The sequence below is a fragment of the Sminthopsis crassicaudata genome, chromosome 2 (assembly GCF_048593235.1).
Source record: "Sminthopsis crassicaudata isolate SCR6 chromosome 2, ASM4859323v1, whole genome shotgun sequence".
Lineage (NCBI taxonomy): Eukaryota > Metazoa > Chordata > Mammalia > Dasyuromorphia > Dasyuridae > Sminthopsis > Sminthopsis crassicaudata.
Window position 1 is genome coordinate 435,081,140 of NC_133618.1, and position 15,599 is coordinate 435,096,738.

At 44.3% G+C, this 15,599-nt stretch overlaps 2 protein-coding genes across 4 annotated transcripts in view; one reads left to right on the plus strand and one right to left on the minus strand.

Annotated features, from left to right (window-relative positions):
- The window catches only part of RGS14 (regulator of G protein signaling 14), a 30,611-nt gene extending 25,424 nt beyond the window's left edge, over nt 1-5,187 (minus strand). For both annotated transcript variants that reach the window (XM_074292289.1, XM_074292288.1), the window contains exons 1-2: nt 4,514-5,187; nt 3,288-3,437 (exon numbers count right to left, since the gene is read on the minus strand). The gene's annotated coding sequence lies outside the window, so the exon portion shown is untranslated. The remainder of the gene's footprint in view (nt 1-3,287; nt 3,438-4,513) is intronic.
- Nucleotides 5,178-13,860, plus strand: LMAN2 (lectin, mannose binding 2). Of its 2 annotated transcripts, none has more exons than XM_074292291.1 (8): nt 5,178-6,004; nt 6,318-6,436; nt 9,094-9,211; nt 9,558-9,637; nt 10,061-10,222; nt 10,371-10,485; nt 12,269-12,388; nt 13,024-13,860. In XM_074292291.1, the coding sequence occupies exons 1-8, from the start codon at nt 5,785-5,787 to the stop codon at nt 13,182-13,184; spliced, it is 1,095 nt and encodes a 364-aa protein (XP_074148392.1). In that variant the 5' UTR covers nt 5,178-5,784; the 3' UTR covers nt 13,185-13,860. The 2 variants fall into 2 exon arrangements, with proteins under 2 accessions (XP_074148392.1, XP_074148391.1); XM_074292290.1 differs by having other exon boundaries at nt 5,672-6,004; nt 6,318-6,456; nt 9,057-9,211.
- Nucleotides 13,861-15,599: the final 1,739 nt, after the last annotated feature.

Sequence of the window (15,599 nt, forward strand, 5' to 3'; positions counted from 1 at the left end):
GGGTTTCCTAGACACTTAATGGGACTGGAACTAATCTTGGACAGTATCCAGCCAACTCTCTCGTTATTCTGGTAAAAGAGAGCTCAAGGGAGTTATTGAAAGTCTCTTAGGAGCTGACCGAATCCAGGATTTGAATTCAGCTCCTGTAACACTTTCTCCCCTGTAGGCCGTGCACAGGTGGGCATACAAGGGGGCACAGACACGTACAAACAAGGGCACATGGTGCCACACAGCCAGACTCACAGAGGAACCACGTGTGGACATTGCCCCCCAGGCCCTTTCAGCCCCAGGAAGCCTGCAGCAGGTTCTCAGCTCTTGGCCTTTCTTCCCTTCTCCCTCCTTCTCCCCAGCAGTTTCCTGGCTTTTGACCTGTAGCACAGCCAGGAAACAACATCCTGCTCAGTCCCCCAGGTCTCCGGCCTTTCCACCGGGGTCCAAAACCTGCCTTCGGGCTGTGTGAATCAGGCAGCCTGGAGAGAGGCTTCCAGTTCCCTGCCCAGACAGGAACTTTCCCTTACCCTTTCCTCTGGCCCCTTCTATGGCTTTGGCAAATACTTTACATAAAGTACCCCTCCCCTCTCCATTCCTGGAAAATCCATTCCAGGAGCTGCTAGGCCATCAGTACTTTATCCTCCTGGGTGGGGGTGGGGAACAGAGGGCTCAGGAGACAAGGATTTGTCTTTAAATGTTATTGATATTAGGAATTCCCAGGGGGAGAAACTTCTTATTAATAATGCCAGGTAGCACCTTCAGCAAACTTTAGAGATGCTAGAGCAGGGAGGGATTAAATGATTTAGCCAGGATCACACAGCCAATGAGGGTCAAAGATAGTCAAGCTAAACTCTCTATCCACACCATTATTCTACCTCAGGACTTTTACCAATATCACCCCTCCCCCCCTTTAAAAAAAAATCAGCAACTTATCTTATTTTCCACAGCAACTACTCCAAATCTTTTTCTTCTCTCCTCACTAACCATATCTACAAACCCCATATTTATAGCAAACAACCTAGGATACTACTTTATTTAGAAGATTGAAGCCTTCCAAAAAAAAATTCCCTTTAACTTCCTACTTTCAATCCTCAGGCCCTCTCCACATTATCACTCTTTTGCCCATCCTACCAGGTTGTTATAGACTTTCCTGACACACCACAAGAGAAGAAACATTACTGCTTCCCTGTAAACGAAACCTTGGTCCTTCCTAGGACCTCACTAAAGAAATCAGCCCTTTTCTCTTAGGCATCATTAAGCTGGCTCACCACAGACATTCTTATCTTCAGATAAACATCCCCAGGTTCCCCACATTCCAAAAAGCCTTCCCTGAACCCAACCCCCTCTAGCACTCTCCCCTCCCCCCTTTCTCCTCCCCTGTACAGATAAACTAGCTGACAAAACAAACAAAAAACCAAATACACACAACATCTCCACTTCCTTTAGACTCTCTCAATTCCCAATACTATTGAAACAACTCTCTTGACAGACACAAATGAGAATGACTTCCTGATGGCTAAAGCTAATTTTAAATTTCTCTCTCTGCAGCTTCTGAAGCTGTGGACTATCCTTGAACTACCAAACATTTCATCACACTTACCCACTTGTATTTCTGCAAACAAGCCTTCACTGTCCTTACTTGGCTCATTATTCTTTTTCTTATCCCTTAAAGTGGACAGTCCCCAAGGATCTGTCCTTGATCTTCTCCCTATCCTCAGTGGTTAGCATAGTGATTATGTACTTAAAAAAGACTGACTTGTTAGCTGACTCACTGACTACACTCCCTTCCTCAGAAATCTCCCTCACACCCTCAGCTTCAACCCACGACCTCGATTTCAAGTGATTCCTAAACTCCTGTCTCCAGTCCTATCTTCTCTAGAGCTCTGAACTAGTCTCCACTGCCTTTGAGATCTCTGAACTTTGGGACCACCTGGACCTCAAATTCAATATTTTCAAACAGACCACCTTTTCTTTTCTCCCTAAAGCTCTCCTTTCTGGCTTTCCTTTTTGTCTGTGGTGCCATCATTCATCCAATCTTCCCTTTTCCTAAATTTGGGATTATCTTTTGCTCTCTTGTTCCATTTTGTATGTGCATGCAATCGATTTCCAAGTCCTGATTTTATTCAGCAATCTCTTTTAAACCTGTTCTCTTCCTCTCTGTTCCAGACACAGATAGTATGAGCCCTCATTTCCATCTATCTAAAATTATTGCAAGATTTTTCTTATATATCTCCCCATTTTTATCCTCCCCACTTTCCCACTCCAAATGTTGTCTTCATAATACTTAGAGAATCATCTTTCTTATGTATAGATTTGGTTTTGTTACTCCTCTGCTTAAAAAAATCTTCACTGGCTAACTGATTTCAAAATGCTTGTTAATATTTAAGGATCTCTATCCTACCTCTCCAACACATTTTATTTTTGATAAGCCATTTGGAGTTAAGTAACTTGCCCAGGGTCACAGAAGTAATAAATATCAGAGGTGGGATTTGAGTTCAGGTCCTCTTAACTTCATACCCTGTGCTCTCTCCACTGCACCATCAACTTTTCCTAAACTATATCACTTCCTTCATACATTCCATACTTCTGCCAAATTGGACAATTCTTAGTGCTCCAAACACATCCTAATATCTCACGTTTTTGTTAACTTTGTTGAAATTGTTCACTGTCTGCTCTTGGTCTATTGAATTTTTGCCTACCTCTTAATGTCTAATTTAAATTTCTTCTCCTGATTAAAGGAGACTTCCGTCAGCCCCTGGGTCAATAATGATGTTCTCCTGCAGACTGTATCCAACATTCTGGTAATTCTCTACTGCAATTAAGAGGGAGACAGGGAGTGCAGTGGAGAGAGACTGGACCGGCAGTCAAGTTCCAATCCAGCCTTAGGCACTTTCTAGCTTGTGTGACTGACCTAGTCACTTATTCTCTCTGTTCATAGAGCTGTTGAGAGGATCACGTGAGACAACATTTATACAGTGCTTTGAGACTATTATCATGCTATACTGCATATTATAAGCGCTGTGTTTCTCAATCCGCCATAGCTACTACAAACTGTAAGCCATGAGCTGATCGTACTCGGAGGAGTAGAGGGCTTGCATTTTTATCTGAGCTTTAAATCTTCACCAGTACCTAGTATGACTCTGCACACAGCAAGCCCCCATCATCGAATTATCATACTGGACCCGCTGGCTTTAAAAAAGATTTTATTGATGCCCTTTTAAACATCACCATCACTTCCCAATGACTTGCCCCCCACCCTTTTATGATAAAAGGTACTACTAAGCAAACCAACCCACCTGCAGGCTGTATGTGCCTCGTTCTTCACCTTCTGTCCTCTCACGTCGGGACTTGTGGTATCTCCCCCTGGGGTCTGATTTGGAGATTCTTGGCAGAGATGCTGGAGGGGTTGGCCATTTCCTTTTCCATTCATTTTACAGATGAGGAAGCTGAGGCAGACAGGATTGAGTGACTTGCCCGGGCTCACACAGCTAGTGTTTGAGACAGTTTTGAACTTAGGCCCCCCGACTCACGGGGCGAGGCTCCACCCCCCGGGCCTCTTGGGTGCTGACAGTCTTTGTCAACCCCATTGACCAGGGCTCTGAAACCCTTCAGAGTTGCTTGACTTGACTATGACTGTCATGCAAATTGTGTTATTGGTTCTGCTCACTTCTCTGAGTTCTCCACACTCATCATCCACTTCTCTGAAACCTTTCGCCCTGCTGCTTGTCGCTCCTTTTGGTGCTCTTTTCTCCCTCTCTCACGGTCTCTCGCTTCTCTCTGACCGCCCCTTAGTCTCTTTTGCTGGATCCTCTTCCAGATTACTCCTCCCAATCCCAGGTGTCCCTCGCTGACCAATCTCAGCGCTCCCTCCCTCTGCTCACCATTCTCAGCTCTATCTTTCCCACCCTACTCTTTCCGCTGGCCTCCAGTCTTCCTTCTCCTGCTGCTTTTCGGACATATTGGATCAGATGTCCAGTAGTCATATTAGAATACACACAAACCTGCGCTCATGGCCTTCCTCGCTGCCACTTAGTCACTGCCTAAGGCAGCGCCATCCTCTCACTCCCTCAGTCTCCAAGCCTAGAAGTTATTCTGGATTTTTCATTATCTCTAGCCTCGTAGATTCAGGGGGCTGCCAAGGCCTTTCACCTTTCACCTTTGCCACATCTCTCCCTCCTGTCCTGTGACACGGCAACCGATCTAAGGCAGGCCCTCATGATCTCATCCAAAGGCCTACTAGTAAGTCCCCTTGCCTCAATCCCTCCCCACCTAATCCATCGTGTAATCAGCCCCCAAAGCCCAGGTCCAACCCTGTCCCCCTCCCCCTCCAGTGCCTCCGGGATGACATACAAGACCCTCTGCCTTCTCCCCCCACCTCTGCATCTTTTTATACTTTATTCCCCTCCTGGCTGTTCCGTGAACAAGACACTTCCCCTCTGAAGACAATGCCTCACGCTACTCCCCTTGCCTGGATGCTCCCCATCTCGCTACTAACCTCTTACCTCTAACCCTAAAATCCCACCTTCTTAATAGGAAGCCTTTTCCAGCCCTTCTTAACGCTGGCACTGCTTTTAATTACGCCCCGTTTGTCCCCTGCGCAGCTTTTCTGTTCACATGCGCTGTGTCTCCTCCCTTACGTTGGGGACTCCTCGAGGGCAGGCGTGTTTTCAGCCTCAGTTTGTGTCCCCGGTACAGCGTCCGCACGTAGCCAGTAATAAATGATTCATGCTTATGACTTACGTGTCACTTACACACCACAACCTGCCGGCCGTTTTCCGGCTTTTGGGGGCCTCACTTTCCGTGGACTTTCCCTTTGCTCTTTTTGGCCACTCATAAACCCGGCTTCTACGTTCTTACGGCACTGAGGAGCGGGCAAAGGAACCTGTCGGAGGACAGAGGGGCCGAAGGATGTTGAGCATCCCTAAGGACTTATCAGAGGTCGCTTAGGAGGAGGGAGGAATTTGGGAAGCGAGTGGGGGCGGCCAGAGGAGGTGCGAGGTGCGCTTGGAGCTGGAGGAAGGCCGGCAGGCAGGAGAGCACTCGTGAGTCTGGGAAGGGGCGGGACCTAAGTTGGGGGCGGGAATAGGAAGGGGTTGTCATGCTTGCGGGTGTGGCGGAGGCGATGCTGGGGGCGGGACAAAAAGAGTCAAAACTCGGGGCGGAGCAGGGGGTGGCGCTAAAACTGCGAAGTCGGGCTAGGGACAGAGCTGGATTCGAGGTGGAACTGAGCACTGGAATGAGAGAACTGGGGATTTCGTTTGACAGGCTCCCCCCCGACTCTGGGCGGCACAGAGAAGCAATCCTATTCAACACTCGAGAGAGAGGGTATAGATTGAGGTTCGGTGGAGTTTTACGTTAATTGGAGAACGTATCCGCTTCCTCCTGCTGCTCCGCGGAAGAACGCCGCTTACTCGAACTACAAGTCCCAAAATGCTCCGCACGGCGCGCTACCTGCTGGGAGCAAGAGTCCAGTACAGTCCGAGACCTAAGACTCAATCAACTCTGAAGATACGTGCTCCTCCCTGATTGGCTAAAGTTTTTGTCTCGTTGAGGTTCCTCCCCATCTTCTCAAGATGCCGCGAAGGACAGATTTCCAAACTTCTTTGGGAGAGGAAAGAAACTAGTGGTATCAGAGAAATCCAGCCGCTGAGGGTTTTAGCTCGTAGCTGCGGAGCCCGTTTATTCTGTTTTCCAGGAGCATCTCTTCTTTTTTTGTTTCCTGCCGGAAGTTATTGAAGAATGCTCCCGGAAGGCGGAAGTAAAACTAACGGAAGTTAGGAAGAGGCGAGGAGGATGGCGGCTGGGGTTGCAGCCAAGCTCGGTACAGTTCGGGGCTGTCTCTGGGGATGCTGTAGCTCGCGAATGGGGAAAAGCCAGAGCCCTTTCCCTCCCGTTCTCCTGTTGCTGCTGCTTTTATTGGTCGCACTCGCTCCCCAGCCCGCGGCTTCCGACATCACCAACGGCAACAATGAGCACCTAAAGCGCGAGCACTCGCTAATTAAACCCTACCAGGGTGAGCGAGGGGGAGGGGACGGGGGCGTGGCCCGAGCCGGGGGAGGGGAGGGCGGGTGTGGTCTTAGAGCCGGGTGGAGGGAGACGGAACGGGCTCTGTTTCTCCGAAAGTTACCCTGGACCGCCGAACTTTGTCCAGCCTTGTCCTAACCGACTTCGTCTAGTTTTCACTCAGAACTTTTTGCCCTCGCTCCATCTTCAGTCTCACCCACTGAGAGAGGCCTGGACCACCAGGACCCCCCTCTCCATCCCCACTACGGGATGGACCCCTCAGATTTAGCATCCCACGCCACTGCTGTCTTTCCACTCCGTAGGGGTTGGCTCGAGCTCCATGCCCCTCTGGGACTTCCAGGGCAGCACCATGCTTACCAGCCAGTACATCCGCCTGACCCCTGACGAGCCCAGCAAAGAAGGTTCCATCTGGAACCACCAGGTAAATTTCACTACCAGGCTGTGGCGGGAGAGGCAAGTGCGTTTTACTTTTGACATTGGGCAATTTCCACGGATTAGGAAAAGTGCTCCCTTACATTTTCTCGTTGCTGGGCCTCCCGGGAGACGTCACTCACGGAGGAGGAGCTCTCTGACTGGCTTAGGAGGAGGGACTAGGAAGATGAGTGAGGTCTTCCAGAGGGGGCATTGTTTGAGGGAAGAGTGTCAAACATAGGAATAAAGGGGTTACTGACGATGGCTTGTTTCATATTTACCCCACCTTGGCTCCCTGCTGTCATGTTCTGATGTTTCCTTGTCAAGTCCTCAAAATGGACATTTATAGCACTGCTTTGAGGAAACCAGAAAGTAAAATGAGGACTGTGAGACAGGCCCCCAGAAGGGTTGACTCTTCCTAATCCTCTGATTCCCTCCAGACTCTGGCTACGATTTTTCCTTCTGCTTCATCTTCCGTCTCTTTCACTGAGTTCAAACCTGTGTATGGGCGCCCTACTGTCACATCTCTCCGAGCCTTCAGTTACAGCTCTTCATTCATCCCTTTCACATCCAGGTTCCTTTGGAGAGCATTTATAACAGCATCCCCGTTAAAGCTTTCATATGGTCACAGAAAGGTAGAACAACGTGCAATGTCAGAACTATAAAGGAGTTTTACAAATCAGCCGGCTTACTCTCGCAAAAAGTAGAAGGCTAAGTGGCTAAAGTCGTCTCCCTTCGATCCACTGTTTCTCATACTTTCTACTACAGAGATAATGTCACTCAGGGAGAGAACCTCTTTTCTCACTTTCTAGTTTCTCTAATGACTGATGTGTTAAATACCTACTACGTGCCAGGTACAAGGAATATGGTAAAAAGAGGAATAAAACAGACTCTTTTTCCTGCACTGTCTGTTCCTAATGCTCAAATGTTCTGCATATTAATTTTTCTTTCACAGCAGTGTCTCGGGATGTTCCGTTTTGTCCAACTGTTTGTTACTACATCATGGGGTTTTCTTGGCAAAGATACTGAAGTATTTTGCCATTTCCTTTTCTAGTGGGTAAAGGCAATTAAAGGTCAAATGACTTGCCCAGGCTCACATAGCTGGTGAGTGTTTGAGGCCAGATTTGAACTCAGGTCTTGACTCCAAGCCCAGAGTTCTCTCCCTAAGCCATCTAGCTGCTTTTGCCTTTGTCTCAGTCTAAGCTCCTTTCAAAATTTGTACTAGGTTATTGCCTTGCATGTTAACCAATTAACACCAATACTAACACCTAAAAGGTGTTAATCACTTCCAAGGACTTAAGTATGTTCTCTCATACCACTCACCATCCCAAAAATACTTTTGTCCTTTAAGTCTCTACTCCCGAAGAAAAGTTGTCTTTCTTCCTCCAGTGACCCTTCTCTCATCCCAGAGTTTACCTAGTAAGTTCTGTACTAGTTTTAATTCCTCTCCCCTTTACTTCCCACCCACCCACCCCCCGACAGTTTACTTAAAATAAAAGCTCAGAGTAAAACAATCAGAAACAAATAGGAAACAATACTTTTTCTAGCCATTTCACAAATAATCTCTGGAGATTTAAATTCTAAATCCTGGCTACCCCTGCTTCATGATTCTGTTATCTGCTTGGCTCTTAGTCTAGTATGGAGAAAACGCAGGAGAGTATTGAAGCTAGTTCTAACTGCAAAACTGATTATTAAAATGTTTCCCTCCCCCCCTTTAATTTGACATTTTCTCTTTTTTACATTTTGAATCCTAAATTCTCTCCCTTTTCCCAGACCCTCTCCCACCCATTGATAAGACAGACAGTAGGATATCAGTTAACATTTGAAGTCCTGCAAAATATATTTCCATATCAGCTATGTTACCACAGCAGAAATTTCTGTATGCATGCGAACTATGCTTTATTTAACAGTTGTATAAACTGAGCAGTCCTCCCAGAGTATCGATTTTTTAAGCCCAAGACTTGGTAAAACACAAATTTTGGATAGTCCATATTTCTGTCACTCGTGAGCTCCCTGGCACACAGATGACATAGCTTGGACCTTGTGGTATCATATAAGTATTCACACCCAAAGACAAGATCTTAGAATAAGAAGAAATCTTAGAGGTAAAAATCCCATTGACCCCTTTGTTTCATAGGTGAAAAAACTAAGACCTTAAGAATGTGTATGTTTTGTCTGAAGTTGGAGAACCTAGGGATTTAGAGCTAGGAGGGATCTTTAGAGTTATCTAGTATAACCCCTTGTTATTTTACAGCTAGGAAAACTGAGACTACATTGCATAAAGATACACTGCTAGTAATTTGCACAGCTGGGAGCCATATTCAGGTTTTTTGATTCTAATTTCAGTACTTTTTGCACAATTTGTTCTAACCTTCTATATGACCGTACCATATCATCTTTTGTGGGGATAGGAACAGAGTTGCTATGAGACCCACTTCCAGTTTGGTATTATGGTTCAGAAACATCAAGGTCCCCAAAGATGTCTTTGGGATCATGATTATTACATGCATTGAGCAATAAAATTATTGCAATAGTGTTAAGAGAGTTAAAAAAGCAGAAATCACTGACCCCTGCCCTTTAGGAACTTGTTTTACAGTCGTGAAGATAAGACAAAGCCCAGTGCTTGGTAGCATTGTGGCGACACTGACAAACTTTGTTCTCCACCAGCCCTGCTTCCTCAAGGATTGGGAGATGCACGTCCATTTCAAAGTCCATGGCCTTGGGAAGAAGAGCCTCCATGGAGATGGCTTTGCTTTGTGGTACACCAGGGACCGTCTTATGCCAGGTGGGGTTAAGATGACCAGTCCCTCCCCACTGGGTATTGCAGTAAGCATGTCATTCCTTTTACCTTTGACTCCTGGGATTGATGGTCATCCCAGGATAAGTTCAAAGCTCATAGCCAATCCACTCATTTTCATCAGAAAAGGCCAGTTCAAAATGCTGAGTCAGCATCATCTTTCTTGGAGGGAGGAAAGGGGAAGGGTTTGTTGGCAACTGAAGAATATATGCTGCTTGGGGAGCACAGAAAAGAAAGCAATCATCTATAAACTCTGCCAGTGACTTCTGTTCTTGGGGAATAAAGCATCTTTTTAAAATTATGGACCTGGAACCCTCTTTTCTACCTGCTTAAGGTCCTGTGTTTGGAAGCAAGGACAATTTCCATGGATTGGCCATCTTCCTGGATACATACCCCAATGATGAAGCTACTGAGGTATGACCCTGGATATATACTAAGTAGAATTATGACATGTTGTGGGAGAGCCAGGCCGCAAGTCAGTCCAAATCTTTTACCTAATCTCTGAAGAGAGCTGGTAGTTCCTATTGGATCACAGCATTTTAAATTAGAAAGTACTTTAGAAATCAATCTAGTCTAATCTAGAAGTCTAGATAGAGAAGATAGAGAATCTTTATAGATGAGGAATCAGGCCCAGAAGGATAAAATGACTTGACCATAATTATACTGGTACTGAGTGTTAGAGTGGATATTTCAAGCCTTGTCCTTTGTGAATCCAGTATTCTTCCCACTGTCCTATACTGTTGCCTTAACTTTGGGTTGAACTCTTTATTTCCTTTTTGGGTAGGGAACCAGTGGCTCAAGCATTGGAATGACAGGTGTCTCTGTCTCTGCCTCCAGCGTGTATTTCCATATATATCAGTGATGGTGAACAATGGCTCCCTGACATATGATCATAGCAAGGATGGCAGATGGACAGAACTGGCAGGTTGCACAGCTGACTTCCGCAACCAAAATCATGATACCTTTCTGGCTGTGCGCTACTCTAGAGGTCGCCTGACGGTGAGTAGGATATACTTCCATAGACTTCTTCCTTTTAGGAGCTGGGCATTGGCAATTTGAGCCTCGGTCTGGTATTAGAAAAAGCTTAGGGAGGGCTGTGACAGGATGATCACCAGTTTTCTCCTTATCTTTCATCCCTACACCCTAGGTGATGACAGATGTAGAAGATAAGAATGAGTGGAAGAACTGTATCGACATTTCTGGGGTGCAGTTACCTACTGGCTACTACTTTGGGGCCTCAGCTGGCACGGGTGACCTGTCTGGTAAGAACCTTGGAAACTGAGTGGACCGGAAGGTATTTTTGAGAATGACTTCCTATCAAGTCATTTTAGCCTTCTGGGCCTGTTTCCTCATCTATAAAAAAAGATTCTCTATTGATATTCTCTATCTAGAAACCTATTAAAAAATTGGACTAGATGGATTTCTAGTTTAAAATCCTGTGATCCAGTAGGAAGCACCAGCTCTGTTGTGAAGCATGGGTCGACTTTAGTGTCTAGTTCTCTTTTGTGGGTGATGTTAGGGAAGGGGGGTAACTTTCTTTAACTTAAAGTACCATACCAGGAGTATCCAGGCTGGGAGATTCCTAGCTTCTTCTTAAGGACAGAATAGGAGTGACACAAGTTAGACATTTGTTTGTGTGATAAAAGTTGGGGGTATTCTAGTACCAGCTGAGGTCAGCTCCATGTGAAGTCAGCAGGGCATTAACTTTTCTGACTCCTTTCTTAGTTTCAGTCAAGATAAGCATGATGTCTAGAACATAGGAGGATTCCTGTACTTTGATTGAGTCAGACCACCTTTGGAGAATTGTGGTTGATTCTAGATGCTATAGTTTAAAGACATCTTTTGCAAAGTTGGTGGACATCAAGAATCACTTGAAAGAACTAGGGATGGAGGAAAGAAGCCTTAGGGAGAATGCCTATTGTCTTCAATAAGATTACATTTTGTCTGGCCCCAAATGATAGAACTAAGGGAAGTAGGTAGAAATTGTAGAAAGGTTTAAAGAAAACTTGCGGACAATCAGAGCTTTTCAAAAATGGAATGGGATCTCCTATTCTTCTGCAGTTGGATATTGTCAACAGTAACTTATGTGGGAAAAATTTCAGTAAGTTGTAAGTAAGCTCATTTTGGGCCAATATTGTGGCAGAGCTGCCTTACAGAGAACAAAGAAAGTATGGTGCATGATCTTTACACTATACTCAGCTTAGCTGAAGGCATAATGGAGGAATTAGATTTTTTCAGCTTGATCCCAACAATCAGAAACAATATCAATGAGGAAAGTAACATAACAGGGAGGCATATGTCAGCATTGTATATAGGATGACTTTATATTAGTTAGAGCTGTCAAAACTCTTCCCACAAAATTAGCTTCTTAGGAAGATAGTGAGTTCTCAGTCAGTGAAATTATTAGAATAGAGGCTAGGTATGTCATCATCAGAGATACTGCAGACCAGATTGAAAGTAATGCATATGCCCCATGACCTTTCCAACTGTGAAATTCTGTTACCCAGAGATTATCTTGGGGGAAGAATTTGGTTCAATTCTGGAATTCTTGTATGGGGAGAAAGAATGAAAGGCTTCAGGGGCTACTTTACTGAGCTTCATCAAAAGATGATATTTGATTTGAGTTTATTAAAGATAGATAGAGGGGGGCAGCTAAGTGGCACAATGGATAGAGCACCAGCCCTGAAGTTAGGAGGACCTGAGTTCAAATGTGACCTCAGACGCTTAACTCATCCTAGCTGTGTGACCCTGGGCAAATCAGTTAACCCCAAATTGCCTCAGCAAAAAAAAGAAAAGAAAGAAAGATAGGTAGAAATTTCAACAGGTGAAGAAGGGAATAGCATTTCAAGGATGGGGAACCATTTGTAAAGCCTTTGTGGTAGCATTGCAGTATTATTTGAGTCAAAGGCACACAATAGGCCAGAGTTGAAGGTGCTCGGTAGGGCTTCTTCCTTGACTCTTATTCTTCCAGTCCTACAAAGTGGGTAGGTGGGTACATTTACAGGAAAGCTTCAGAGTAATTCATTGTGTGCTCTTGTCTTGTAGACAATCACGATATCATCTCAATGAAGTTATTCCAGTTGATGGTGGAACACACTCCAGAAGAGGATAACATTGACTGGACTAAGATTGAGCCCAGTGTCAGCTTTCTGAAGTCTCCCAAAGGTACGTCTCCAACCTGGAAGATCCCAGCATGGTCCTGTGCTCTTTAGCTAAGGACCTGTGGCTTTGGCTAGGACAATAAAAGTTGTATTGTGATCACCGAGGGGTGCCTGGGGCTATAGTTGGATGGGGTGGGGGTGATACCATAAATTCTGACAGAGAAAGTTCCTGAGGTAACAGGAAGAAAGAACTATACATTTTAGAGTCAGAGGGTCTGGGTTCGATTCTAATCTATGCAACTTACTACCTATGTGATTTGGGTGAACCACTTTGTGGTCCTCAGTTTCCTCCTCTGTAGAATGAGAATATTACTCTAGATAGCCTCTGAATCTATGAATTCTTAAAGGATCTATGACCATATCTTTGGGCATGCTTCTTCACTGACAGAAGATCCAGTTCTCCCCCTCTCCTCTTCCCATTTGATCTAGCCTTAGTATCCATGCCTTGGCCACTGAAGAGAAACTTTAGTGGAAGTTACTCTATTACTCTTGTGCTCCCTAAAGAATCCATTCCCCAGCCTTCAGTGTATGATTTGGCTTGACTCAGCTTCTAAGGGGTACATTTTATGCATGTGGGAGGGAGCTGGGGAATGGCTTCTTCCTGGTGATTTGCTCTCAATCTGTCCTCTGCTTCCTCAGACAATGTGGACGATCCCACAGGAAACTTCCGCAGTGGTCCTCTAACAGGTTGGAAGGTGTTCCTGCTGCTGCTCTGTGCCCTATTGGGCATTATCGTATGTGCTGTGGTGGGAGCTGTGGTGTTTCAGAAGCGACAGGAGAGGAACAAGCGTTTCTACTGATTTGGTGTGGGGAAAGAGGATTGGATGAGGGAGAAGGGAAGCCTGCCCCAAGGGTTCAGGCAGTAATGTGAACTTTTCTACTTGGGGATTGTACAAAAAAACCCCAACAACTTATTTCTTAACCTCTTTGAAAGAAATAATTTTAAAGTATTTTCGTACATTTTGTTTCTAGCCCAACTTGGGGCAAATGACAAGAACTTGGGGACTATGGCCTGGAGTCAATTCAGCTTGGAGAGTGGAATAGAAAGAGGGAAGGAGAAAAGCCTGGCTTATCTGGTCTGTGACTGGGCCTTAGTTGCTATCTCCTGCCCATGGATAAGGCCTCCCTGAATCAGCTCTGAGCACAGCAACAGTGCAGAAAAGCTGTTTTAAGTGCTTATACCTGCTTTGGTCCTCTGCTTGGGTTTGGTGTATTAGGAGTTTTTAGAGAAGAGACCCAAATGTTGATGATTCATCTCTGCTTGTAGAGTCTAGTAACAGAATAGGGTTATGAGCTAGCAAAGATTCCTAGTTTTGAGATGGCTTTTCCAATTACCTCCTCAACTAGGCCCAGGGCCAAGAAAAAGTGGTCAGGGCTATAGCTTGGGAAATGAAACAATTCGCTGAGTGAGGATGTAGTTCTGGAAAGCAAAAGACTGTGAAGTTTTGCATAATAAAGTGTGAATAACCAAACTCACAAGCTTGGTGAAAAGGCTTTTCTTCCTTTGTGTAATTGTGGTATGTATTACTGCACTATCTCATTTTATTTTTTATTTGTTTTGCAGCGACAATTGGGGTTAAATGACTTGCTCAGGATCACACAGCTAGGAAGTGTCTGACACCAGATTTGAAGTCAGGTCCTCCTGATTTCAGGCCTGGTGTTCTATCCATTGTGCCACCTAGCTGCCCCACTATCTCATTTTATTGAGCAAAAGCTTATTATGTACCTATTGTGTGCAGAACAATGTCTTTGGACCTGAGGGAGATGGAATTTAGATAGGCTTTGCCTTCTTAGAATTCATTGTGTCATAGAGGAAAAATGCATACAAACACTTGGGGTATACATTCAGTGATTTTTAAAATAGTGCCAAGGAGAAAGTTATTCCATATAAGGAATAAATAGCAAGCCTCCTACCAAAAAAAAAAAAAAAAAAAAGATATTTGAATTGAATTATTGAAGATAGATAGAAATTCTATCAGTGAAAAGTGGAATGAGTTACATTTCAAGGACGTGGAACTATTAATAAAGGGATGGCAGTAACATTGAAAAATGTGTGCTGGTGAGTTGAGGGCTCAAAATACTCCAGTTTGGCTGAAAAGTGAAACCCAAACTTTAGGGATGTATTTGGACTTGGCTCAGTATGCAAGGGAGAGGAGCCACTCAATATTTTGAGAGAAGGAAAATTTGTTTAGTGAGATATCAATTGTTTGGAGAGAAGAAAATATGGAAAAGAAACACTTTGGTCCAGAACTAAAAAATTCCCTCTAATGCAGGTCAGCAACTGTTTTTCGATACCTGCTAGTTATCCTAGCCTGTTCATAGCAGGAAGTGAAGATGGGTCCTTTGAAGTATTCAATCAAATACGTTTGAAATAAAGTTGCAAACCCTTAGCATTTCAGAAAACTTCAAAATAGCTCATTTCTTTAGAGTTCTTGAAATGTTAGTTATTACACATTTTTAATTTTACAGATTATGTTTATGTCTGTTAACATTACATTCTCATGGTGAGAGGCAGCATAGCAAAATGGATAGAAGACAATCATTGAGTCAAAAAGGTCCCTGATGAGTCTTTGCTGATATAACTGTGTAACCACTGATAAGTTTGGACAACTCAGGACTAAGTTATACAAAGCGCTTTGGTTATTTTCTCATTGGGAGTTCCCAACAGTGTAAAATCAAGACCAGACAAAACTAAATTATGGTGTGATCCCTTGACAGATGAAGAAACACATTGGGGTTATATCTTCCCACACTGCAGAAAATAGTCAAGATTCTTGACATTTTCCTCTGCTCTTTCATTGAATTTCAGGGTCCTGAGAACTTTTTCTTTATATGCTTTTCCTTATATGTGATTTCAGTAACCATAGTAATAGTGAAGTTTCCACATTTCTTTTCCCTCCCAAGTCATACAAAGCCTGAGAATTAGATTTTCAGTTGGAAAGAATCTCAAAGATAACTTAGTCCCAACCCCAAAACAAATTCTTGTTGAATCCATAGGAAAGCTACAATTCCCTCCAAACGAATCTACAGCATCAGCCCTCAGCTTGAAGACCACTAGAAGCAATTCATACACTTTTGGACAGTTTCTGTTGGAAAAATTTTAATTGACCTGAAATCTGGTTGATGACTTTATGAGGCCAAATGAAATAAAATCCTTCAAAGTGTCTGTAACGGTTTGTCCTAACCCTTTAGCTTCACTCTTCTCTTTATGTTCA